The 26793-nt window shown below is 35.1% G+C and overlaps 2 protein-coding genes across 8 annotated transcripts; both read left to right on the forward strand.

The window, feature by feature from the left end:
• Positions 1-5850: 5850 nt before the first annotated feature.
• Positions 5851-17538, forward strand: LOC110911474 (LEAF RUST 10 DISEASE-RESISTANCE LOCUS RECEPTOR-LIKE PROTEIN KINASE-like 2.5). 6 transcript variants are annotated; one of them, XM_035983824.1, is made up of 4 exons: positions 5851-6073; positions 7097-7129; positions 9273-10341; positions 16443-17538. In XM_035983824.1, the coding sequence occupies exons 1-4, from the start codon at positions 5938-5940 to the stop codon at positions 16480-16482; spliced, it is 1278 nt and encodes a 425-aa protein (XP_035839717.1). In that variant the 5' UTR covers positions 5851-5937; the 3' UTR covers positions 16483-17538. The 6 variants fall into 6 exon arrangements, with proteins under 6 accessions (XP_035839717.1, XP_035839716.1, XP_035839718.1 ...); XM_035983823.1 differs by having other exon boundaries at positions 5852-6073; positions 9267-10341; XM_035983825.1 differs by having other exon boundaries at positions 5964-6030; positions 9267-10341.
• Positions 17539-20940: 3402 nt separating this feature from the next.
• On the forward strand, positions 20941-24533 carry LOC110911477. Of its 2 annotated transcripts, none has more exons than XM_022156102.2 (4): positions 20941-21799; positions 21874-21923; positions 22569-22649; positions 23401-24533. In XM_022156102.2, the coding sequence occupies exon 4, from the start codon at positions 23445-23447 to the stop codon at positions 24309-24311; it is 867 nt and encodes a 288-aa protein (XP_022011794.1). In that variant the 5' UTR covers positions 20941-21799; positions 21874-21923; positions 22569-22649; positions 23401-23444; the 3' UTR covers positions 24312-24533. The 2 variants fall into 2 exon arrangements, with proteins under 2 accessions (XP_022011794.1, XP_022011793.1); XM_022156101.2 differs by having other exon boundaries at positions 20960-21799; positions 23206-24533.
• Positions 24534-26793: the final 2260 nt, after the last annotated feature.

The raw sequence follows: 26793 nt of genomic DNA on the forward strand, positions 1-26793 counted from the left end.
TGAACTAAACTAGTTTGTTTGATGTTACACAGAAATTCATCCGGGTTTTGGAACTCGGCTGGCCCAAAATTTTTGGTAAACGCGTGGGTTAATTCTTCCCAAAAAGTAATGGGTTGGTCGTTAGAGATCCAAGAGTAAAGATCCAAGGCATCACCCTCTAGGTGCATTGAGGCCACTTCAACCTTCTCCACATCAGGTATGTGATAATACCTGAAGTATTTTTCGGTTTTCACCAACCATCCACGAGGATCTCCTCTGCTAAAAGTCGGGAACTCGAGTTTGTTATAGGGCCTATACGGTTGTCGACTCCTCCATGAACTTTCCCCTTCATCACTCTTGCTTCCCCGGGAACGGTCTCTTGCCTTTAGAGCTGCAATCTCTTGCCTCTGGGCTGCTATATCCTCTTTCAGCATGTCAATTGACCCCAATTTTGCGGCTATGGCAGCCAACTGAACAGCAATTGGGTCGGGTGGGTTACTGTTGTCGTTCGAGTTATTCCGGGTTTGCACCATTTCATTTCCCGACAATGAAACCAATGATAGAAACTGGAAAGTTTGATTAATAAAAATAGGGAAAACAAGGGATAGTTAGCCTGATTCGAGATAGACAAATCTCCAAACACAAGACACGATAATGAATAAAAACTGGACAAAGAAAATAGATGACTAAAGGCCTATTTATTCTTGAGGATTGCTGGAAGTTTCCCCTTTATTTTAGCCTTTGAAATAGCTGCTGAAATCATGGGATACTATCTTAAATTATGCTGGGAAATAATTGTGCATTTGATTGACAGGATCAGTTTGGATCCACCCAATCTGGTTCTTATCAGCTTTTCACATGAAATGTCCCCGCATGAAAACTTACTTTTTGTATACACATGGTTTTCGCCCATTACATTTCGTTATAACTTTTACGTAAATCTCGCTTCTTTGCGAAAACCCGAAACCAAACTCGAATGGTGGTAGTGTCGTCCTTTTATTGTTTGGGTGAATTACAAACTCCCTTCCTCAAGTACTGCTTAATCTTCAGGTTTCGTACTAAATTTTCATTTGTTACAATCAAATTAAGAAAAATAAAGAAAAAATTACACCGTTGTTTCTTGTGGTTTCTGCCAAGTATCAATGTTAGGTAGCAATAGTTTTTTGTTGCAAAATCAGGTATTAGCTTTCTAATTTGTCACAATTTTGAGTACTAAGGTCAAACCATGTTAACTTTTTAGTTAAGTCTTACGAAAAATGACTAAAATGTCGTTTAATAACTAGAGGGTCTATTTTTTAATTAATTATATTTGACTAAAATAATTTAAAGTAATGTTTTCTGTTTTATTTATATTTTTTATAAAATTAAATGAATTTGAAGTTTATTATTTTTAAACTTTGAGTTTATAAATAATATGCTAGTAAAATAAACTTTTAACTTAATCTAAATAATAAACCAAGTTAAAATTTATAAAAATAACTAAAATAAATTTCTGATATAGGAATATAACGGTTTTGTAAGTTGAAGAAAATATTGGACTTTGGTTCTGTATGATAAAACAAAACGAACAAATAGCATGTATATTTGTAAAATTGCATCGCCGGAGATCCGATATGCCGACGCGGTTCCAATCAGTTGTAGAGATGAAATTAGCCGTGAAATTGTGTGGGAATGAAGTCGCATCGGGTTAAGAGGTGTATATTTATACTCGAATTGAAGATATAACTGATCGAGAGGATGATGGGAATTTCAGAGTTAAACAGGTTAGCGGATAAGCATAATTTGCAGTTTATATGTGACACAATCGAGTTGTTAGTTTTGATTACGATGGAGATACACATTAACGAAAAAAGCGAGCTAAGCGAACAATTTTTACAGATCCGATACAGCCAAAATCCAGTGACTTTAACACATAATGTTTTAGATGATGTAATCAAACACCTTGACAAATGAACACAAATTCATCATCAAAGGTTCGATTATTTGGAATATACATATAAGTAGTATGTAGTGTATATTATATCATATAAGTCAAGTAGGAGGTAGGAGGATAAATCTACCATTTAGGAACCTCTTTGTATCATGGAAGTCATGTAGGAGGTAGGAAGAACAAGTCTTCCATTTAGGTACCTCTAGATGTTCACCACTATACTTGATGTTATGGACATTCAAGGAGGGTCATGAACTTACAAGTAATAATGGAATAAGAACAACCAATCTAAGAGAAAACATCAAGCAATGTGTGGATTTTCAAGTAGGATAGCCCAAGTTAATCCTAAATCACACATTCATAAAGCTTAAGGCTTGAACATCACTTGTGGGTTTAAACTCTTGACCAAAACAGAAAGTTTGTGAGGTCTGCACCTCTGATTTGACATGTCTCAACCTTGTTTTTAAGCCTAACTAATCATAGATGTGGTTATAAGCATAAGGACGTAGGTTTGAGATGAGTTTCCTCAAGTTTAATCAAGTTTATCAAAGTTTGAATAAAGAATAGAAAAATCTGTCAACTTTGGAGCCCTTGGCTACATTCCAGGGCTTGGTTTTCCAGGGAAAACCAATGGAAACGTAGCTAAGGTATACAAAGAAGTAGGAAAAAGAATCGAGTGAATCGGATAAGAAATGAGTGAGTTATGCTCACTTTTGTGAATGTTGGTATTTCTACTCGAACTTATGGAATCAGCTGCGATTTGGAGAGAGATTGAGAGTGATTTAGTGTTGCAAAAGTGGTAGGGAGGCTGGTTATAAGTGGTATTTATAGAGGGAAGGATTAGGGTTAAGTTGGGTTGGCATTTAATACAAGTAGTTGAGAGTTTAAGCAATAAAAAAGAGAGATAATTCAGCAATATATGGCTGAATTGCAAGGGCTGCTTGGTAGCTTTTATATTTTTTTTGTTTAAATGAGTTAAAATGTATAAATAAGATGTATTTTATATATGGTTAACATGTCCTACAATGTCTAGTGTGTATTGAACATGTATCAAGGCCTAAAGGTATATTAAACATGAATTAAAGTAAGAGTAAAAAAATATGTTATGCATAAGTATGTGTAACTAACCAATATAACAAGTATGTACGACATGTGACTTGAGGTATCAAATAAGCGTAAAGAACATGAATTTGCGTCTTGCAAAATGTGACCAAATGTTTGTTTAAGAATCACGAACACATGGTAGTTGTTTGCGAGTTAATCTTCGTAAGTATGCATTAAGTATAAACAACATGAAGTTCATATAAAAGATCATTTTTTTACTACAACCGAAGTCTCGGATTTATAATGGCTTGAAATAAATTACGATTACAAAGGAGACGGATTTCCGAAAGTAGAAATATACGACAAGTTTTCTAATTAGGGAAAGTGCGGAAAATCAGGGCGTTATACTTAGGTAAAGCATGTACAGAGGCTTGCAATGGTTGGAGTGTCATGGGTTAATGAACTTTACGTTTTACTTACTTTGAACAGTGGTTTTTAATTGTGTTGGGATTTTAAACATTGCTTCCGCTGTGAACTCATACTATGTTTTGGACTTTTAAAACTTGATCACTAATCGTGTTGTTACTACTAATCGTGTTGTTACTGATGATTTTATAACTTTAATAATTGGTTTAACGTGATTAGTGGTTGGATCCTGGTCAGTCGCACACCTCACAGTAAAATCCCGAACGTTGAAATTGAGGGTGTGGCAAACTCACCAGGGCTTTTAAGGGTGTTATTACATCCTAGAGGTAAACACAAAGGACAACCTGAGTCCTATTTGATATGCATTCTTCTAGGACAACATCCTGACTTTGTGCCTTATTTTGAAGCTCAAACCTTAGGCAATAATTAAGGGTTCACAAATTTTTACTCCACGTCAGTGTTACGCAAACATGAGCTCTCGCTCATTTATTTTTACATTTGTGTGGTCTGGTCTCACAAGGTTTCACTACTCACTACTCATTAAAATTATAGTGAGTTAGACTTTTTTAATTGGGCTATGGAAATAATTCAAGAACGAAAAGGTGGGTTTCACACCAGGGTTGTAGAGAGGTTGTGTGAGTGCCCTCACGCTAGCTTGCTCCTTCACGTCAGGTTCACAAACTGTGGGGCGGTGTTTGGACATGAATGGGGTTAACCCTCATTGGGGCGTTGTGCCATAACAACACGCCTTAAGAACAAGGTTACTTTAGAGGAAGGATAGTGTTGTAACCCATGTATATTTTGTAATTTTATGGATAAGTGGTATTTATTATAAGTGTTAGTAAGCTTAATCTTCTTTATAGGTTTCTTTTTTTTTTTTTTTGGTAAACTCAATCTTCTTTATAGTTTCTATAAGGGTGAGGGAGTGGTTACCTATTTCAAATAGGTAAACTCTCAATTCACCCAATCACATAGCGTCATGTCAAGTCACCTAATTTGTTTACCTAATGCTCAAAAACGTTGGCGGTGGTTTACCTAATGGGGTTTAGATAAACTATTTAAAAAAAAAGGAAAAATATGTGATTGGTTGAGAATGAATGAACCCCACCACACACCCATATCTCTCCCCCTTCCCTCCCTCTCACCAAATCGGTGACCACTCACTGAAAATGCCCCCCATTTCGGTAAGATTTGCTCGGCAAAAAGGTTGGCGGTGAAGTTGGGTTCAGTACCGAGTGTGTTACCGCCCTCACTCCGTTCACTCTAAGCGGAAAAGAAAAATATAAAACCTAATCAGACATGCTAACCATATAAAAAAATAAATAAATAAAAATTTGACTGTTTACTATTGATGAAATCACACCATAATATTTCCCAAACAAAACTTATCTTTTTATATGTGTGTGGTATACAGCTAGTCTAAATTTTATATATCAGTTAAAAGAAACCAATTTTATATATTTTTTTACGGTGACAACTTACACACCCATCTAACATACTGTGCAACTCGAACCCTTGGCCTCTAGGGAAGGGGCAGCATTTAACACATAAATACATTTTTTTCATTTAAGATAAAGGACATTATTTGAAACTTGGTATTAAGATAAAGGATAAAATTTGCAATTCACTCTTTATATTTTTATGGATAAATAATATTTTTACATTATAATACAAGTGTTAGTAAACTTAATTTTCTTTATAGTTTTTTTCTTTCTGTTTTTAAACTTAGACTTCTTTATTCTTTATAGTTTTTATAATCGGAAAACCAAAATTTAAAACTTAATTAGACATGCAAACCTTATAACAAGAGGACTGTTTATAAAAAGAGGACGGTTTACTATTAATGTATTACACCATAATATTTTCTCTGAAACAAACTCAAAACTTAACAATTTTTTTTTTTTTAATATTTGTAGTTATGTGTGTAGTAGACCTAGTCCAAGTTTTATTTACGAGACAAATTCGGTTTCTTGGTAGTTATGTGTGTGGTACACATAGTCCAAGTTTTATATATGTGACAAATTCAGTTAAAAGAAACCAATTTTATAAATTTTCATTTTTTTTCCTTTTAAAATAACAACTTAAACGCCAATCTAACATACTATCCAGCCCACAATGAAACTCGAACCTTGACCTCTAGGAAGAGGCACCATTTAACACATAAAGAAAACATCTTTTTCACATTAAGATTTAATTAAAGTTTGTTGGAATGATATAAATACAGTTACATGTTGCTGAACTCAAAAAACGAAAGGGCATTCTACGTAGTTATATCAAAGTGTATTCAAGGAGAGAGTTTATTTTCCTACAAAGGTATAGTGTTTAAAATCACTTTGGAAGAAAATGACGAAAATTCTCTTGGAAAGTAACGGGTCTATTTTGAGTAATGTGGCCATGAAAATCATCTATCACTTATTTGGATTATTGATAGATCGGATTACATTATTACCCTCCAAGCTTTTGAAGCCACATGAAACTTTCTATGTTCCTCCTTTCGCCGTTTGAAAGGGGTTTAGGACGAGTGAAGGAGAAGACTTGAAGCGTCAGGAAAAGTATTGATGGGGTTGGTCAATAAGTGGAAAATTCAAAAGGGAAGACCGGTATTCTCTGTTTTTTGGCTTCATGTTAAATCGCAGAGATGGAAGATACACGTAAGCGTAATATATATGCAGTCTCTCAAAGCACTGGTTACAAGTTAGATTTCTTTCCTGTTTACATTTAAAATGATTATCATTTTCTGTTTCGTTTCCCTTATTCTCTCTTGTCACTCTGCCACAACCGACAACGTTTCTATGAATAACTGCCCAGAAAGTTTCGGTTGCCCAGCTTTGCCTCCATTCAAGTACCCATTTTACAATGTCATGGACACACGATGTGGGTTGATCAAGGTCAACTGTACTTCCAAAGGTGGGGAAATTCAACTTGGAGGAGGGTGGTATGAGATTGTTAACAAGGATGAGGGTCATAATACAGTCATCATCAGTAACAAAACATTTGAAGATCTTGTGAAAAAGAATAGTTGTGAGGCGCTTATGAATAATTTCACTTCTCCAAGTCCAAGCCCTCTTTTGTATTCCATTTCAATATTTCCTCTCATCACTCTCTTCAAATGCACAGAAAATCTCACTATTGCTCAACAAAGAGATATTTATTTTGAGCAACATAATTACAGAAGCCACTACAGATGCAAAGATTACAAATTCTACTATAACCACTTGAATGAAACAGTTCCAAGTGACCTCCCACCTACATGTCAAGTAGTGCAGCTTCCTGTCCGATTTCTCTCTAGTCCTGGACTTGATGAAACAAACATATTTTCTCTTCTTTCTTCTGAATTTCAATTTGAATTGACACCTTCCTGTCATAACTGTCACACAAAAGGCGGCCCGTGTCATATTGATAATGAACATTTTCAGTGTTTAAACGCCAAAAAGGGTATTTACAGCTTCCTTTTCCCTCTTACATCTTCCTTCATTTTTACCATATTATGGGTACACCATAACGATATGTCTAATATTATTTACTTTTGCTGTTTGGTTGCTCTGGAAAAACCAAGCAGAGAACCGACCCCAATTCTGGATCTGGGTCATTTACATCTGCAATCTTATGTGTAATTATTGTATATATAAATGCATACACCGGAAATGATGCCTCTAACTTAGTCTTGGTAATTATGCTGAATATTATAACTTATCTTTTATTATTTGGGTGATGCAGAAACACAAGGCAGAAAACTCATAAAGATTCTGGGTAATATGCTTCTTTTATCCTATGCAACTATGTGCTATTATTAGATATAGATGGTTGCATATTACACACACATGTAGGAATATGAATACAACTTGTTTAAGTACTTGATATCTCATGTTTATAACACATTATGTATCATGAAAAAGAAATGATAGATCCTAACCTCATAATTTTATTTATTTTTAAAAAAGTAAAAAATCACATTGTGTACTTTTTGATTAAACAGGTCTAATCGTGTCTTATACAGATATCTATTGCCAGCAAGCCAATTTTAAATATAATTACTTAATTATTACCTTTAACCGTTATTATATTTATATCATATTCTATTTTGTAATTAAATACTAAGAAATTACAATTTTGGCAAAAGAAAACTAAAATTCATATAATATTTAAAAAGACAACAAATAAAAAGAAAAAGTAGGGAAATTTTAATTATTACATGTCGTATTGCCAAAGAATTTCTTCTTTCATAGAATACTACGATACCAGTGTTAGTAAAAAGCAGTTTCATACATGAGTTCCTTGGCCTATGTTGCTTCATGTTGACGAGGTATGCCATCTTCCTCGTTAAATTTTCATTACTTTCTTTGTATATGGTATCCATTGAGGTTGTTGTCAGTTTCCTATCTCTCCCGAGGGGGTTGAATCAGCTCTTGATTGGTTTCAAACTTATCAATGGGGTCTTTGAAACTGATTTGTGTACGAGCATCTGAGCAACCTTGAGCCATTCATTCGTTGGACAAGATGTTTTGATCCGTTTTGATGATTAACCCATCAACGACACGTTGGTCCACTTACTTGATTTTCCCAAAACCTCTCAAATCAATCTTTAAGAAAATGAAATGTTCATATCCACGTAATATTCATCACACGAAATATTATAAACAATGAGGCCCCTTTGGAGGCGGATAATGTGGCGGCTTGTTTCTTTTTTGTGTTAGAGTTATCTTTGGGTAAAGATTTGGTGTAGTTGTTGTGTTCAGGTAAAGATATCGGGTACAAGTTGGGTGTCAAGAACCTATTCGTGTGTGGGTGGTGGCTGGTTCGTAATGGGTATGTGTCACCAGCCATCATTGTAATGTTCGTATGGGTCTTTTTCAAAGATGGGATGATTCACATTGCTATATGGACTTATTGTGGTGAGGAGTTTTAGGAATATTGTAGAATTCTTGATGTTCAAAAGAAAGTTGGATTTTTTTTATGGAAAGTAGTTCATTCATATAGATCTTTAAATTTACCGTGGTTTACTGAAGGCTTCAACGGACGGCACACCATCCTACAAACGAACAGCAACCTTTACCACCCCCACGCATGCCATTGCCCTCATATATGCCCCTCACGCCCTCACATGCCCATCCATATCCGTGGTGGTGAGACGCCCCCCCTAGTGCCCATGAACCACTCCTTTGGTGCTTTGCATATCAACCATAACACATAACCTCATGTGTTAACCAATTAAACATTCAAAGTGGTAGAATGATTTCTTGCCACATTACCATACTCAATGCTATAACATGCCCCTTTTATTTAAGGACGATGCTTTTATAGCACATAAGGTTCTCCCCATTGGTAGCGAGAAGAGAGAGGCATCATTCCCCCTCTACATCAACATTCACCCATTCTTTCTCTCTCCCCACTTCTTCTCTCTTCATTTCTCTCTCTATTCCCTCACACAACTCAGGGATCTTGCCCTTAGGCAGAAATTCCCTCTCTCACTCACTCACCTCTACCTCACACCAATGTTTTTACAATTTGTTACTTTTTAAATTCAAAAATGCATGTTATGTTCATTAAAAAAACCATTCTATTAATTTGTTCATATGTTATTTCACTTTTGAATTTTTACCTACATATATGACATACAAATGTATAATTTCTATAAATAAACAGAACTTGTTCATATTTTTTTTAATTTCAAAAGAGATGAATAAACATTTCACTTTAATCATTTTCTTATATAATAAAAAAATGTGGATATTGAAGAAATAGTATATTAATTTGTTTTACATATTCTATTCTATATGAGTTGGTTCTTTTGAGTTTGTAACTATAAAAGGATATCCATCTTATTAAAATTTGAACACTTGAATCTAGCCTTGTTTACACTTATTTATGAACGTACATGTTTTGACAGTTACAGTTCTCGGCATAAGCTTTGGCGTAGGCTTTGTAACATTATCAGTCGTCATAATCTTATGCTTCAGAAGGAAAATTAAAATGAGGAAAGATGCAAAGTACAATGTCAAAGTTGAAATGTTTCTAAAGAATCACGAATTCCTAGTTCCAAAAAGGTACTCTTATGCACAAGTTGAGAAGATAACAAGCTCGTTTAAGGTCAAACTAGGCAAAGGTGGTTTTGGTACTGTGTATAAAGGAGTGCTAAGAAACCAAAACCAAGTAGCGGTGAAGGTTTTAAATGAAGTGAAGAGTAATGGGGAAGATTTCATTAATGAAGTTGCAAGTGTAGGTAGAACTTCACATGTTAATATTGTAAGCCTTATGGGATTTTGTTTGGAGGGTCGCCAAAGAGCTTTAATCTACGAATTCATGCCCAATGGTTCCCTAGAGAGGTTCATAAACAATCAAGGTTCTTCGAGTAGTAGCCAACTAATTGGATGGGAAAAGTTGCACCAGATCGCAATTGGGATTGCTAGAGGTCTAGAGTATTTGTATAGGGGTTGTAGCACACGGATACTACATTTTGACATAAAGCCACATAATATCCTACTGGATGATGATTTTTGTCCTAAGATATCTGACTTTGGCATGGCTAAGTTGTTCCGTGAGAAAGAAAGCAAGATATTCGTGTCCCATATGAGAGGAACGCCCGGTTATATTGCTCCTGAAATATTTTCTCGGAGCTTTGGAGAGATTTCTCACAAATCAGATGTATATAGTTATGGAATGATGATTTTAGAAATGGTCGGAGGGAGAAAAAATATTGAAGTTGGAGTTGATAATACAAGTGAGATATACTTTCCTCACTGGATATATAAGAAGGTTGAATTGCATGATGAACAACTTGGACTGAATGAGATTGTGAGTGAAGAAGAAAATAAGACTGCAAGGAAAATGATCATTGTGGGGTTGTGGTGCATACAAACGAATCCCTTGACCCGACCTTCAATCACTAAAGTGTTGGAAATGTTAGAAGGAGACGTAGCATCATTGGAAATCCCTCCTAAACCTTATATATCATCTCCATCAAGGTGTGTTGGTTCCCCATCTACAGATTCATTGCATCCTTATGGTTATTCTACATAGTATTTCTATGTTAGTTAAATCTAGGGGTGTGCATGGGTCGGTTTGGGTCGGTTTTTACTATTAACCATAACCATAACCGCTAGTTCGGTTATGGAGTTTTGGTAACCATAACCATAACCGAACTTCGGTTATGGTTAATCGGTTATGAAGTCGGTTATGGTTCGGTTTTGGTTAATTTCGGTTACGTAACCAAGCAAGGTTTGAAATAAATAGGGTTGTGCACGATTTGAACTTAGCTTGAGCCTATTTTATACGATAACGAAGACTAAACTTTTTGGTTAAACTACCGATTTAGAGTTCTTTTTAATAAGATAATTCTCAAACAAAAACAATTATGGCCATAACACCTTAGTTCTTTATCAAAATAAATGACATCTACATCAAGATCATTTTGCTACTAACATACTTTTATCTTAGTAAAAACCCTCTATATGGTTTTATAAAACACAAATCTATTATATAAAGTTAACATCACAACTTGGGTTCGGTTTCGGTTATATTCGGTTAACCAAAGCTTCATAACCATAACCATAACCGATTGAGCGGTTATACAAAGTTTCATAACCATAACCATTGGTTATATTGGTTATCGGTTATTAGTGGTTCGGTTATGTCGGTTATGGTTCGGTTATCGGTTATGGTGGTTAATTTGCTCACCCCTACTTAAATCTTATCGACTTCTGATAGGATGTATAACTGTTAATGTTCAATACTAGTTAATTGTATGATTAGCAAGAAGCTGGGATATAACATCTTGAAAAAAGTGTGGATTGTCATATGAACAACTGGAGAAGACTGGTATTTTCTAAAAACATTTGATCATTCGAATTATGACCACTATTGATGATTAAATTGTATGTTAAAACTTAAAAGTATAGTGGTCCGTCTTTCAGTTTTAGACTTAAATTCTTTGTGACGTGTGAACGATGTTTGTGATAAATATCTAAACGTTTTGCAGCGGAATTATCATTAAACATTGGTTTCACGATTGATTATTGATTCGTTAACAATCAAGATATGCAGTAAAACAAGTGTGGACAATTTGGAAGTTGTAAATTGTCTTGGTACCGGTTATGGTTCCCGCCAAGATCTATCTATCTATCTATATATATATCTATCTATCTATATATATATATATATATATATATATATATATATATATATATATATATATGTTCATATATGGGACAGTTATAAGCAGTTAGAATTGGAGGGAATAACCACCTTTGAATCGGTATCTTCCAACCATTATAACCGCTCAAAATATTTCGAATATACATACATAAAAGTATAAGTAATATAACCTAAGTTAAGTACATATCATCATATGAATAATTATGTTTATATTGTCTAATACACTCCCCTAAACATAATTATGTTTGTAAGAGTGTATCATTACGCTTCTGTTTGCATCATCCACAGCCGCCTTTGCTCGATTGAAATCGAACATCCTTCTAGTATACAGCTTCCTCATTCCTTGCCAATCATTTCCGGCGTAGAATGCATAGTGTTCCGTTTCGTTTCCAGTAACATCATTGCTTTCTTTGTTCTTCTCGATATGACTTGCAACATGCTCTGCTTCTTTATCTCCTTCACTCCTGCTGCATCTCGGATCCTCCACATTCATCTGTGTCTCTTTCACTTCCGTCACTTCTTTTTCTTGTACTTTTGTTTGAATAATCTTGTACTTATGGTAGTAGACCAGGACATCTAAATACATAGCATACATTAAGCGCATAAAATCTCCATCACAGTACTCAAACCCCATATCCTTGGCAACCATGGCCCATAGGTTGTTTTCAGTCACTCGCCGATGCCCTCCTTCTCTTTTAACTACCAAGTACAGTTCTAATAAACTGACTTTTCGATTATCCGAGGCGTAAGCATGAATTGGCCTCGTCATTATTTCCAGTTTCTTGGTCAGAAACCAATCCACCATCTCATCAAACTTTGATTCTAAGATAAACTTATACTTTCGAACATAATCACCGTCATCCATCATGTCAAGTAACGCTTTACAATCCTGGAATTCTTTGAATTGCATTGATTGAAATATCATTACATTCCAATCAGGTTCATTAGATGATACATCCAGATTTTCGAAATATTCATTCAAAAAATCTGTTTTATACTTCACAAATTCCGATTCTTTATTCATCACAGATTGTTTCTAACATTCCGACTTCTTCCCTAGTTATCCCGGTGATATTGCTTTTCTTGTTGATTAATGGGACATTAAACGTGGGAAATAACTTACACTTATCTCCGATGAATTTCACCGTGAAGCCTTGTGTAACTAATTGATCTAAACTTAGTACGTTTCTATCTATATCCGGAGTGTAGAACACACTCTGAATACGCATTTTCTCCGACCCAGATGTAACTTCTGCGACCCCAATGCCCCTTAAGAAATAATACTGATTTTCTCCAGTTTTTGTTTCAACACCGGACATGCCCTTTATTCGTTTAAACATATCTAGATTGCCGGAATAATGATGTTTGAGGGATTTACTTACATACCACATCTCCGACCAAAATCCTCCATCGGTTCTGATTACAAATACTGCATCCTTTGACTGCTTTCATGAACATGATCTTCACTTTGTGGTTGCTGTGTTCCTGTATCAATTGCAAGATGGATCAATTGTGTTTCCTCGTCATCTTCATTCATCTTGCATGTTGAGATTTGATGTCCAGGTTTGTTGCAGTAATAGCATCGCCTCTGCAACCATCTACATTCCCTCTTCTCGTCGGAACAATGTTTGCATGGTAAAGTAGAAGAAGTTGGCCTGAGATCAGAATCATCTTCGCTAATGGCTCTGATACCACTTTGATAAATATCTAAACGTTTTGCAGCGAAATTATCATTAAACATTGGTTTCATGATTGATTGTTGATTCCTTAACAATCAAGATATGAAGTAAAACAAGTGTGGACAATTTGGAAGTTGTAAATTTTCTCGGTACCGGTTATGGTTCCTGCCAAGATCTATATATATGTGTGTGTTCATATATGAGACAGTTATAAGCAGTTAGAATTTGAGGGAATAACCACCTTTGAATCGGTATCTTCCAACCATCATAACCGCTCAAAATATTTCGAATATACATACATAAAAGTATAAGTAATATAGCCTAAGGTAAGTACATATAATCATATGAATAATTATGTTTATATTGTCTAATACTCTCCCCTAAACATAATTATGTTTGTAAGAGTGTATCATTACGCTTATGTTTGCATCATCCACAACCGCCTTTGCTCGATTGAAATCGAACCTCCTTCTAGCATACAGCTTCCTCATTCCTTGCCAATCATTTCCGGCGTAGAATACATAGTGTTCCGTTTCATTTCCAGTATCATCATTGCTTTCTTTGTTCTTCTCGATATGACTTGCAACATGCTCTGTTTCTTTATCTCCTTTACTTCTGCCGCATCTCGGATCCTCCACATTCATCTGTGTCTCTTTCACTTCCGTCACTTCTTTTTCTTGTACTTTTGTTTGAATAATCTTGTACTTATGGTAGTAGACCAGGACATCTAAATACATAGCATACATTAAGCGCATAAAATCTCCATCACAGTACTCAAACCCCATATCCTTGGAAACCATGGCCCATAGGTTGTTTTCAGTCACTCGCCGATGCCCTCCTTCTCTTTCAACTACCAAATACAGTTCTAATAAACTGACTTTCCGATTATCTGAGGCGTAAGCAGGAATTGGCCTCGTCATTATTTCCAGTTTCTTGGTCAGAAACCAATCCACCATCTCATCAAACTTTGATTCTAAGATAAACTTATACTTTCGAACATAATCACCGTCATCCGTCATGTCAAGTAACGCTTTACAATCCTGGAATTCTTTGAATTGCATTGATTGAAGTATCATTACATTCCAATCAGGTTCACATTGGATGATACATCCAGATTTTCGAAATATTCATTCAAAAAATCTGTTTTATACTTCACAAATTCCGATTCTTTATTCATCACGGATTGCTTTTCTAACATTCCGACTTCTTCTTCCCTAGTTATCCCGGTGATATCGCTTTTCTTGTTGATTAATGGGACACTAAACGCGGGAAATAACTTACACTTATCTCCGATGAATTTCACTGCGAAGCCTTGTGTAATTAATTGATCTAAACTTAGTACGTTTCTATCTATATCCGGAGTATAGAACACACTCTGAATACGCATTTTCTCTGACCCAGATGTAACTTTTGCGACCCCAATGCCCCTTATGAAATAAAACTGATTTTCTCCGGTTTTTGTTTCAACACCGGACATGCCCTTTATTCGTTTAAACATATCTAGATTACCGGAATAATGATGTTTGAGGGATTTACTTACATACCACATCTCCGACCAAAATCCTCCATCGGTTCCAATTACAAGATACTCCATCCTTTGACTGCTTTCATGAACATGATCTTCACTTTGTGGTTGCTGTGTTTCTGTATCAATTGCAAGACGGATCAATTGTGTTTCCTCGTCATCTTCCTTCATCTTGCATGTTGAGATTTGATGTCCAGGTTTGTTGCAGTAATTGCATCGCCTCTGCAACCATCTACGTTCCCTCTCCTCGTCGGAAGAAGAAGTTGGCCTGAGATCAGAATCATCTTCGCTAGTGGCTCTGATACCACTTTGATAAATATCTAAACGTTTTGCAGCGGAATTATCATTAAACATTGGTTTCATTATTGATTGTTGATTCGTTAACAATCAAGATATGCAGTAAAACAAGTGTGGACAATTTGGAAGTTGTAAATTGTCTTGGTACCGGTTATGGTTCCCGCCAAGATCTCTATATATATATATATATATGTTCATATATGAGACAGTTATAAACAGTTAGAATTGGAGGGAATAACCACCTTTGAATCGGTATCTTCCAACCATCATGACCGCTTAAAATATTTCGAATATACATACATAAAAGTATAAGTAATATAACCTAAGTTAAGTACATATAATCATATAAATAATTATGTTTATATTGTCTAATAGTTTGCACATTGATGCTGCCTCTCTACTGGACTAGATGAGGGATTGGAAAAGCAGCCCAGCATGAGCCCTCATTTTGGGTGGCTGGAATACGCCCAACTTGTGTACTTTGGGTTTGGGAACTTTCATGGATAATTACACATAGACAGGAAAGCAAGAGATCCTGGAATATTTGGTCCTAGAACCAATGCAATCATTTAAGACAAAATTTTTAATCACTCCTTAACGACAATTAGGGTGTAAGAGGGGCATACCCAAAGAGATTAGGCAAACTTTCCCCCACCCAATCATATTGTGTCATGTATTTCCCCTCTCATTCTTGCCTAATGCCTGAAAAACAAAAGTGGTGCATGCCTAAATTGAGATTAGGCAAACTAATTTAAAAAAAAATGTGATTGGTTGAGAAGTAGTGGGCCCCACCTTTATTCCCTCTCCTCATCTTTGCCGCAGCGGCATACTCTTCCCGGAAATCTCTTCACCGATCGGCAAAGGTGATGTGGCGGTGGACATACCGTGCGGCATGTGGGTTGCCGCTGCACACCCTTAGTCACTTTTGAGGATCATGCATATTCAATATTTGTATGGATAAGTACCTATTATGTTAGACTTTTATTATGCAAGCCTTAGTAAGTACATTAGGATTCCTTGTTGGGACTTGTATATAGATAAAGATTAGGATAACTACTTTGTTGTGATCTTGTGATGTTTTTTTAACTCAATCTTCTGCAGTCTGAATAGTTTTAAGACCTGGAAAAGAAAATTATGCACCTAGCTAGTCCAAGTTTTATGGGCACTGTTTTTATTATAACTTTAAAGTTTGTCTTAATGTTATAAAAATATGTTAAATTTTTGTGAACACGGAACCAAAGTGGGTGGGGTTGGGTCCAATTGGCAAAACCATTGGAGTTAAAGTGTTGTTTCCTTTGAGATTAAGGGTTCGAGCCTCGTCGAATGCGGATTTAGTGTAATTTAAGCCGTTCAAAAAAAAAGTAATTATGCTTCTTTGTTAATGTGTGTGAAATTTTGCATTTAAACATAGTGGAGTGGAAGAAAATGAAAAAAGTTCTGTTGGGATGTGAAGGGTCGATGGTCATCTAGATATCCAGATTTTGGTGTGGTATTCCCCAAATTTTCGCCCGTTAAAGATTTGTTAGGAATTACATAAAGTTCTGAGAGTTAATCACAAGTATAAGGAGTTAATCCGTGGCATTATTATTGTGGGGTGTTGGTGCATTTAGAGAGCAAGGATGGATAAACGATTTTCCAATAAGTCAAGGTGGAGAAGATCATTAAAGAGGTTAAAGCCCTTATTATTATTTTTTTTTTTTTTGGGTTCAAGCATAGATCCAAGTTTAAGGTGATTAAATAGGAGTGGTGTAAATTTAATTTCTTGTAATTATGTTGTGTTTGGTTGTTTGGTTGCCTCCCCTGGTTGTTGGTAGGGGGTGTTTGAATGTAGTTTGTCTTTCGAAAAAAAAAATGATAAAGAAAAAAAAATCTAGATTTGCTGTTAAAATAAAAATCTGGCTATCTAGATTGACTTTGAAAACCAAATGAAAAATGTGGCTGTCTAGGGTCTGTGTTAAAATTAGGCTAATAACATTCAGTTTAATATGCTGAATATGATTGTTTTTAGTGTTGGTTTTATTGTTTTAATGTTAGTTTTGTTGTTTTATTTTTTTTGAACATGTACAATCTAATTGGGTCTGAGGATAAATGGAATTGGGCTAGCTTATCGGACAGCTTTGCTGCTTGATTGGATTAAAGATGGGCTTGGACTTGGGCTTGCTGAATATAAGGAGAAGAGGACAGCTGTTATAACAACCTAACCAATTGCCAACTGGGTTTGTTATTAGGGTTATGACCCGGGTACCTTATATAAGGCTCGTACCCGGTTTCAGTTCATTCAGTTCAGATATTTTGTTCACTTGTTTTCTCTCGTTTTTCTCTCTAAAAGTTCATTAGGGTTTCTTGCTTTCTTCATTGATCATCTTGAATCAGTGATTTTATTTGTAAGTTCTAGTGATTTTATCGTGTTGATGATCTTCTGTAGTTGAGAGTTTGCGAGATTTGGTGTTGTAGTGTTTGATCTTGTGCTCTTGATGATTACGAACTTGATATCATTTATTTTCACACTCTGGAGTTACAAATGATAAACGATATGGGGTCGCCACAAGAAATCTCTTATATTGGGGATTTTTAGTGTAAATTACTAATTTACCCTTCACACAAACAGATAAAATCGGTTAATCTAACAGAAGTTAGGCTGGGGATGCAATGTGTAGCACTTCTACAAAACAAGGAAACTCAACAAACAAAATTTCTAAAACACGGACACAACTTGACATCGGGCTTTTTCTTTATGAATACAAATTTCCGTTAACCAAAAAAGACAATTAAACAAATTTTGATTTTTTATGTTCTCACAATAGTTTAGAGTTTCTAACAATTTTAGCGTATGTATGTATATAAATTCTTTATACACAAAATATTAATATTATATATTATGAAATATCAACTTTGCAATGCATAAGGGTCTATGATGCATTGTAAAGTTTTTTTTTTATATTTTTAACTTTTTCACGTTTATGATTTAACTACAACATTTTTTTTACTTTCTACTTTATTTCCTTATACTTTTTATTTAATACAATTTTTTTGTGTTATGTTTTGGTCTAAATTTTACAAGTTAACATGCCACAACATACGTGTATGATTCAACGTTTTTACGTCTATTTTTCCCATTTAATAGCCGCATCACAGTGCATAAGTCCTACCCCCATATATATATATATATATATATATATATATATATATATATATATATATATATATATATATATATATATATATATATATATAAAAGAAGTAAACCTTAGAAATATTATCCTATGCTTAAAAAAAAGACAAATCAACAAATTTTGAATTCTTATATTCTCACAATAGTTTAGAATTTCTAATAAATCTTACCCTATATATATATATATATATATAATACATAAATCTTACCCTATATGTGTGTATATATATATATATATATTATACATATAAATCGGGCCGCATATAATACGTTTTGACTTGACGGTATAAATTCGAGTTTGTCGGGTCTCCTATAATACATTATGATTACACGGTGTAAATTCGATTTACTTTACGTTTTGATCCAATCGCCAAGCATCTATAGGTTACATTGAGTTCAATCAGATATGTCGAAACGCGCATTTTCATACAATTAACGCAACACGTAACTCTTGTATTAATCCGTTCGAAGTTTGCAATGTACCAGCAACGCAAAACGCGTGGTGCTTATTACTAGTATATTACTAAATACTAACTTTGCAATGCATCAATGGTTCATGATGTATTGCAAAGTTTCTTATCACTTTTAGTTTTTTCTATTTTTAACCCCAATATTTTTTTCTTCTTTTATAATTTAACTACAACATTTTTTCACTTTCAACTTTGTTCATCTACACTTTTTATCTATTAGAACTTTTTTTGTTAAGTTTTGGTCTAAATTTTGCAAGTTAACAAGACACAACATAAATGTATGGTTCAACGTTTTTAGGCCTATTTTTCTCGTTTAACAGCCACATCGCAACATGCGGGTCCTATATTGACTTAATTATTGTTTTCTATCTTTTAGGTTTCGCGTGCATGGTTAAACTTTTTTACATCTACTCTTCCTTCGGTTGTATTTTATTCTTTTCATTTATTATACGAACTTTTTTAGTGTTGGTGATTGCTAATGGTGTATGACATTGCTACTATTTGACACGGTTTTACACCCTGTCATAATGCGTGCGCGTAGGTGAGGGAGGGGTTGTGGGCTTAATACCAGTTATATAAAGTTCAACATTTATATTCAAATATAAATTTTAAAACATAAATAACACAAACATGCCCCAAAGTATCCTAGTGGTAAAAAGAATTAGAACGCCTAATAATTTGATAAATTATACTGCCCTTTCTTGTTTCTCTCGGTTCATTTTTTCTTCCTTTCTTTTTAGTTAAAACTACATAAAACATCGCAAAGCTACTTTAGATTCAATTAAAAGAATATGTAGCATTTCAACTTTCAGAAACAACTATATGAAAGGGGATTATTCTTTTAAACATCGAACAATCTAAGTTTCAGAAAATATCAAAAATGGAAAATTCGATAAACTACGAACAAACTCTAAAATGTCGATTTTTACCATGTTTGAACACAAAATATTATTTGTGATAATTATTATAATAAATATTATTTAATAAGTTTGCGCACTCCTGGATGAGCGCTTCACAACGAATTAAGGCATATTTAAAATGGAGCTAATATGAATGAGATTTCGATGTTAAAAGTTATTCGTTTGGAAATTGAAAAGTTGTGAGAAATAGATGCATAATACCACTCAACAACATGAAATTAGATTATTTAATGAATGTGGATCATTGACACCAAATAGCTGAATATACTGTGTTCATTGATCAAACTGATAAAAATAACGACTTCGTATTCCCTTAAAAGGTTTAACAACCTCCTTAAAGCAAATGGGAGCTTGTTTTCCAAATATATTACTTGCATGATTAAAGTGAGTCTCCCAATATATTAATCTTGTCAAATTTTGTGAGATACCCACTGGACATGATAAGTGGATGAAAGGCAAAGATGCTGCATTACACTTCCAGACCCTGTCCACGTTATTGACTTTGCCGATGTCAACTCTCACTTCAAAAAGCTCAATTTTCAAATGGTTTACTTTCAACACTGAAACAATGTGAAAACGCCCAAGAAGTCTAATTAGATTTTTGTCTGCCATATGTCACCATTGTACAACGAAAATAGTTATAGCATCAACCTGGAAACTTGGATGTGAAATGAAAACATCCCCATTCAGAGTAGGTGTTTTTTTTTTAACAGCGAACACTTCACCCCCTAAAATCTACGCCTAAAATTCACCTAATGCTTACTTTGTGGAACTTGAAGTCGCACCCTTTTGATGGGGATAAGCACCTGGTGCCACTAGACCAAAAGGCCATTGGCATTCTCACTAGATGGAGAAAAACTTGATTATGACTGTTCCTATATACTTTTATTCACCACTGGATGGGGTGAGGGGCTATGAAAAAAAGGGTGCTGGCTGTAACTCATGTACTTAGATAAGTTGAGTTATTGATTAGAGCACCAGTGATTAACTAACATAAAAGATCATTATGTTAATTAGTTGGACTATCACATCATATAATTAGCTATCCAAACTTGACTATATTTTGAATTATGCAAAAAATGATACCACTTTTTGATAAAAATAGGAAACACGGAATTTCGGACTGCCTTCACACGTTTGAAAAACGGATAATGACGAATATAGAAGAGTCAGAAACCCAAAGTCGTAATGGTGTTATTCAAAGAAAATTGCACAACTTGCAAGACTTTTATGTTTTTTGGCCTTCAAGTTGGGGAAGACCCTCAGTTTTAGCTCATCTACTCAGCAGATTTCAACATATATATGTGGATACATATTCATGTATCTCATGAGAAATCTTTTCTACTGACACTTGAAATGATTCACGTCTTTCTTTTCGCATATGTCTTTCTCTACCTTCTACCTCTCCTTCACTCTGCCACATATGATAACATGTCTACGCCTATCTGCCCAAAAAGTTTCAGCTGCCCAGCTTTTGGCCCATTTAGTTATCCTTTTTACGATGATACTAACGAAGGATGTGGATTGATCGCGGTCAACTGTACTTTGAATCATGAGAAAGTACAATTCGGAGGACAATCATATGAGATTGCAGTTAAGCTTGATGCTGGTCCTTCTGTCTTGATACGTAATAGAACATTTGAAGAACTTGGATTATCCAAAAGCTGTGAGACACTCATGGATAATTTCACTTCTCCAAGTCCGGATTTGTTTACCATTTCAATCCAACCCCTTGTCACAATCTTCAAATGCATGAATGATCCTGATTATGCAGAAGAGATTAAGAGCATTCACATTCACTCCATCAAAACTATCACTATCTCTAAAGTATAAAAAAATGTTCTAAAAACTTACTCCAACCAGTCCATTATATGTATACCCTAACCTTAAATATTAAAAAAGAGGTACAGTAACTTTTTATACATAAAAAGCTCCTGTAGCTCCCCCATTTCCAACAACCACACCTTCTCCCGCCCCTCTTTCTTCTGCACATCGACTACCATCAACAAATTAAGCAAAACTACCATCAAGTTCTCACTTCCCAGGTTCTGATTTGTAAATTGTGGAGGGTTCCGAGTTCGATTTGTAAACATAGGCAATGATGCGGCTTCTATTGGAAACTAGGGTTCCGATTTGAAAATGATTTTTCTTAATCAGTGGAAATATCAATTGATTCATCCTTCACATCTCCATCCATCTGCGTTCTGTAAGCTTATTTTATTCAAACTTTTGTTGGATTTTGAGTTTTGATTGTTAATTCATGAAATGTATAAAATGTAGGTTTTGGATTTCGAAGGGCTGCGTTCTGTAAGCTTATTTTATTCAAACAGGTATGATTCTTTCTTTTTTTTTTTTTTGTGTTATTGTATACAAAGATGAAAGATGGTAGAGTTTGTCATGTGAATGTTGGGAAAACTAGGTGTAAGTATTAGGGGTGAGCAATAAACGCTTACGGCCCGCGAGACCCACGGAACCGGCTCTTTAGAACCGAGGGTTAGAACCGTTTTGGCAAAAGGGTTGGTTCATGGTTCTTATATTTCGTGAATATACGGTTCCGATTCCGGTTCCGACCTATCGAAAACCATACATAACCGTGAGAATCGTTTGCATTTAAATTAAAAGAACTAGTCTTTTAGGCAATTTAATTTCTTATACAGACTAACTTTATACCCTGTGCGCGTTGCGGCGTACTAAAAGGGCGTGACTATCAATAATTACTGCAAGCTACTACCATCTAGCAGCAGCATGTACTCGCCAGTCCAAAAAAACGGTCCCAAAAAACTGCTGTTGTTGCTGTTTTCGCGGGTCCAAAACGCAGTCCAAAAAACCTGCAGCAACACTGCTGCTGCTGGTTGCTTTTTCCCCTAAACCCACCTAACTAAGTGAATTTTGATGTTACTATATATGTGGACCAGCTTTGATATATTATGATATTTGTTTTGTTTGAGTGAATGAGTATGTGTGAATGGATACAGTGAATCAAAAACAACCTTCACTACTGGGTACTGACTGAAGGTTGCACCAATCAAACAGGCCCACTTTGGATTATTAAAGCTGTAAGTGTATTTTTTTATTATTAATAACTTGATATGATCATGTTTAGGGTGTTGTAATGATTCATAGATACTTAGACAGTGGGGTATGATGGGGCGTGGGTTGGGGCATGGTGCGACACGTGGAGTAGGGGGCACCCAAGACCAAAAGCCAATTTCAAAGGGGTATGTGGGTAGCCCCGCCCCACGCCCGGGCTGAATCCCACGCCAATGGGGCCACGCCCAAACCTAAGCCCACCTGGAATTTGTGGGTTGTTGACTTGTTATTCTTGATACAAGACATCAATGTGGTTGAATTTGAATAAAGTGGATGGTGGTCATAAAAAAGAAACAGTGGTTAGGCATTGAGAAAGTCAAACTTTTGCATTTATCTTGTGCTTTCTTATTACACAAAATCAACTTTTAAAGTTAACTGTATAAATATCAAACTACTTAAAAATATTATTGGGTTTTCTTTCGTTCTCGTTAATCTCTCAACCTTTTTTGACGTTTTTCACTGAAAAACCGGCACTTTTTGGCGTTTATAACATTTTTTGACATATAACATGTATGATGACAGGTTGAGTTAATTGCAAGTTTGATCAAATGGTTCGTACATTCTTTCGCAAGTTGTTGAGATACCTATCTTCGGAAGATGATAGCGATGATGATCTTGATGAGGATGTCGAAGAACAATGTACTCGCAAACGTCGTAAATTTATTCGACGCAATCATATTCAGGGACATGAGCGTTTATATCGTGATTATTTTGCAGAAAATCCAGTATATCCCTCGAATCTGTTTCGACGGAGATTTCGGATGAGTCGTCCTCTATTTCTCCGTATTCTAAATGAGGTTGTGGCTAACGAGCCATACTTCGTCCAAAGAAGAGATAATATCGGAAGACTCGGTTTATCTTCTATGCAAAAGATAACGGCGGCGCTTAGAATGTTGGCCTATGGGGTTAGTGCTGATTTTATGGATGAATACATACGCATCGGTGAAAGCACAGCAATGGAGAGTCTCAAAAAATTCTGTGAGACGATAGTAAGTATTTTTTCAGTTGAATATCTACGGTCACCAAACACCAATGATCTCTGGATATGGCATGCATTTTTTGGTTTGCCCGGTTCATATAACGACATTAACGTGTTAGAGAGATCTTCTGTTTTCACGGAACTTGCACAAGGGCGTGCTCCACCAGTCAATTACACAGTCAACGGCCACGACTATACTATGGGGTATTACCTTGCAGATGGCATTTATCCTAAGTGGCAAACATTTGTAAAAACGATTCCATCACCAAGAGGGAACAAGAATAAATATTTTGCAAAAGCACAAGAATCTGCAAGAAAAGATGTCGAGCGAGCATTTGGTGTACTTCAACAACGATTTGCAATCATTCGAGGACCTTCACGAATGTTCAAATTGAAGGTACTAACAAATATAATGAAAGCATGTGTTATTCTTCATAACATGATCATTGAAGACGAACGTGATGATGGTGATAGTCTTAACATCGAGTATGATCAACTTGACGATGATCTCCCTGAATTGTCGCGCACTCAAACAAATGAGTTTATGGACTTCATCCAACGTCGTCTTCATATTAAAGATAGCTCAGCACATCATCAGCTTCAAGAAGATCTAATTGAACATCAATGGCTACTCTATTCCCAACAATAAATGATGTCGCGTTATATTAGATTGTTTTGTGAATGTTATGAGTTGGGTTTAGAAATATGTTATGCGATGTTCATTGGAATTATATATGTATGACTAGAACTTATTAGCTCAACTTTTGTTAAATGTGAAGGTTTATGTTTATCGATTGTTCTGTATTTTGAGTAGGATCTATCTTTCTCATGGTATGGTAATATTAACCTTGTTCATCAGTTCATGCATAAAGTTTAAATTTATGGAGCTTGACTGTTGATGTGAATGAATATAGGTTCTCTGATCTATCTGGAACAGACTATGTGAATGAATAAAGTTTAACTTTTCTTGTTAGTTTATGATGATATAATTAGTATTTAAAGTAATCGACCCAAAAAACCCAAAAATAATAATTAGTAGTATAATTTATATAAACAAAGTTATTAGAATCAATTTTAGAAGAAAAATATAATAAGACAAAATAGATAGTAGTTAAAATTGTAAGTGGAAAAAAGAGAAGAAATAATAATAAAAAAAGAATAAAGAGATAGGTATGAGGAGTTGGATGTAGGAGGTTTTTTAAAATGTGAGATAAATTTTAAAAAGTTGTGGTTTTGAGTTAAATTATAGGGTTAAAGATGATGGAGTGGATGAGAATGCTCTAAGGCCTATTTTAACAAGCCTGGTTACAATAGCTACAACAGATGCACAACTCACAATTTCTACTACAAGCATCCCATCAGCAATGCATCAGCACCAAGTGATCTTCCACAAAGATGTGAAGTCATACAGCTACCAGGAATGGCTTATCAGCTTAGCAATCGACAATCTAACTACACCGACATATTTTCTCCTCTCATTTCTGCCTTCTCCATTTCATTTTCACTGTCACCAATGTGTGATGAGTGTCACAACAAAGGCGGCCAGTGCCTTACTCGCCAAGGAGATTTCCAGTGTTTAGATGCCAAAAAAGGTAATTATGCCTGGACTACATATATTCACACACACATATATATACATAAAGCACAACTCATTGCACTACATAGGAAAAGAAACAATTATTTGAGCTTGAATCGGGTAGACCATATAATGAAAGTAATGATAATAATCCGAACTCATCCATCTTTTTTATAATATAGTCCACCGTTAAAATAGCTTAACGGAGTTAAATTTTTTTCCGAATTACAAACCGATGTTTTAGGGCTTTTGATCAGAACAAGGATATGAGTCGATTGATGTAAAACTTACCTCGAAATTGTGCTCGAAATGGCTTGATTTTTTAATTGGAAGTTAAACACCCGAATTGAAGCACCGTTTTCGTGGGTTGGGGGCAGTATTTTGAGGTAAGTTTTACATCAATCGACTCATATCCTCGTTCTGATCAAAAGCCCTAATTCATCGGTTTGTAATTCGGAAAAAAAAAAGAAAAAAAAAACTTAACTCCATTAAGCTATTTTAACGGCGGACTATTTTACAAAAAAAAAAAATTAACCAGTTCGGATTATTATCGGCTAATAACTAACTTCGGATTATTATCGGTCAATTTGAGAAAGTTGGGATTATATATTTCCAATTTGCCTTACTACCATTATTATTACTATTTACTAGTTTTGAAAGCATGAATTTTTCCTAGTACCATTTTATTATTATTTTATTTATGAAACACTTTTAATAGGGTATGTGGTAAGTTCTAGGGCTGCAAACGAACCAAACGTTCGGCGAACAGTTTGTGAACTGTTCGGCGGGAAGTCCGTTTGTGTTCGTTCGTTTATTAAACAAACGAACACGAACAAAAAATTTCGTTCGTTTAGTTAAATGAACAAACATGAACAGAGGCCGTGTTCGTTCGTTTATGTTTTGTGAACGTTCGTAACGTGTTCGATAGTTCATTAGTGTTTTTAGTTTTTATATGTATTTAAATACTTCAAAATTCCAATAAATTAAATATCTAATAAATGTCAGTGTATTATATATTCTGCTCATGAACGATTGTTTGTGTTCGTTTGTTTCCATTTGTGTTCATGAACATTAGTTTGTGCTCATTTGTGTTCATCAACGATTGTTTTTATTCGTTGCCTAAAATTAACAAACAAACACAAACGAACACGAACAAGTTCATTTCCTTAACAAACGAACACGAACATAAAATCTCGTTCGATAAGTGTTCGTGAACGGTTCGCGAACACATACATTTCTCAACAAACGAACACGAACAAGGTCTTGTTCGTGTTTGTTCGGTTCGTTTGCAGCCCTAGTAAGTTCTTTGGGATCACCCCAAGTACATTAGTGATTAGTGTGCTACCAAAGGCCTATAGCTTAGTAGTCTCAAGATGTGTAGTAAAGATTGTAGGTCCTTTTTGTCGGATGACGAACCTCAAACCTTGTTATACTAACCCACTAGCGAGTGCGGAATCCAAGCTAGCGAGCAAACCGAGAGAAAGCAAGTATAAACACAACACACAAGGGTTCACCGATTAACACAACTTGTATTAATGCAAATGAAGGTTTCGGT

This window comes from Helianthus annuus, chromosome 15 (assembly GCF_002127325.2).
Source record: "Helianthus annuus cultivar XRQ/B chromosome 15, HanXRQr2.0-SUNRISE, whole genome shotgun sequence".
Taxonomy (NCBI): Eukaryota; Viridiplantae; Streptophyta; class Magnoliopsida; order Asterales; family Asteraceae; genus Helianthus; species Helianthus annuus.

What these genes read in the sequence shown, in the direction of transcription:
- LOC110911474 (XM_022156099.2), top strand. Translation starts at nt 6,103, where the DNA reads ATGATTATCATTTTCTGTTTCGTTTCCCTTATTCTCTCTTGTCACTCT. An exon ending in GTGTTTAAACGCCAAAAAGG is followed by an intron (nt 6,815 to 7,096) that starts GTATTTACAGCT and finishes TGGGTGATGCAG; the next exon opens with AAACACAAGGCAGAAAACTC. An exon ending in TATATATCATCTCCATCAAG is followed by an intron (nt 10,342 to 16,442) that starts GTGTGTTGGTTC and finishes ATTTAAACATAG; the next exon opens with TGGAGTGGAAGAAAATGAAA.
- LOC110911477 (XM_022156101.2), top strand. Translation starts at nt 23,232, where the DNA reads ATGGTTCGTACATTCTTTCGCAAGTTGTTGAGATACCTATCTTCGGAA.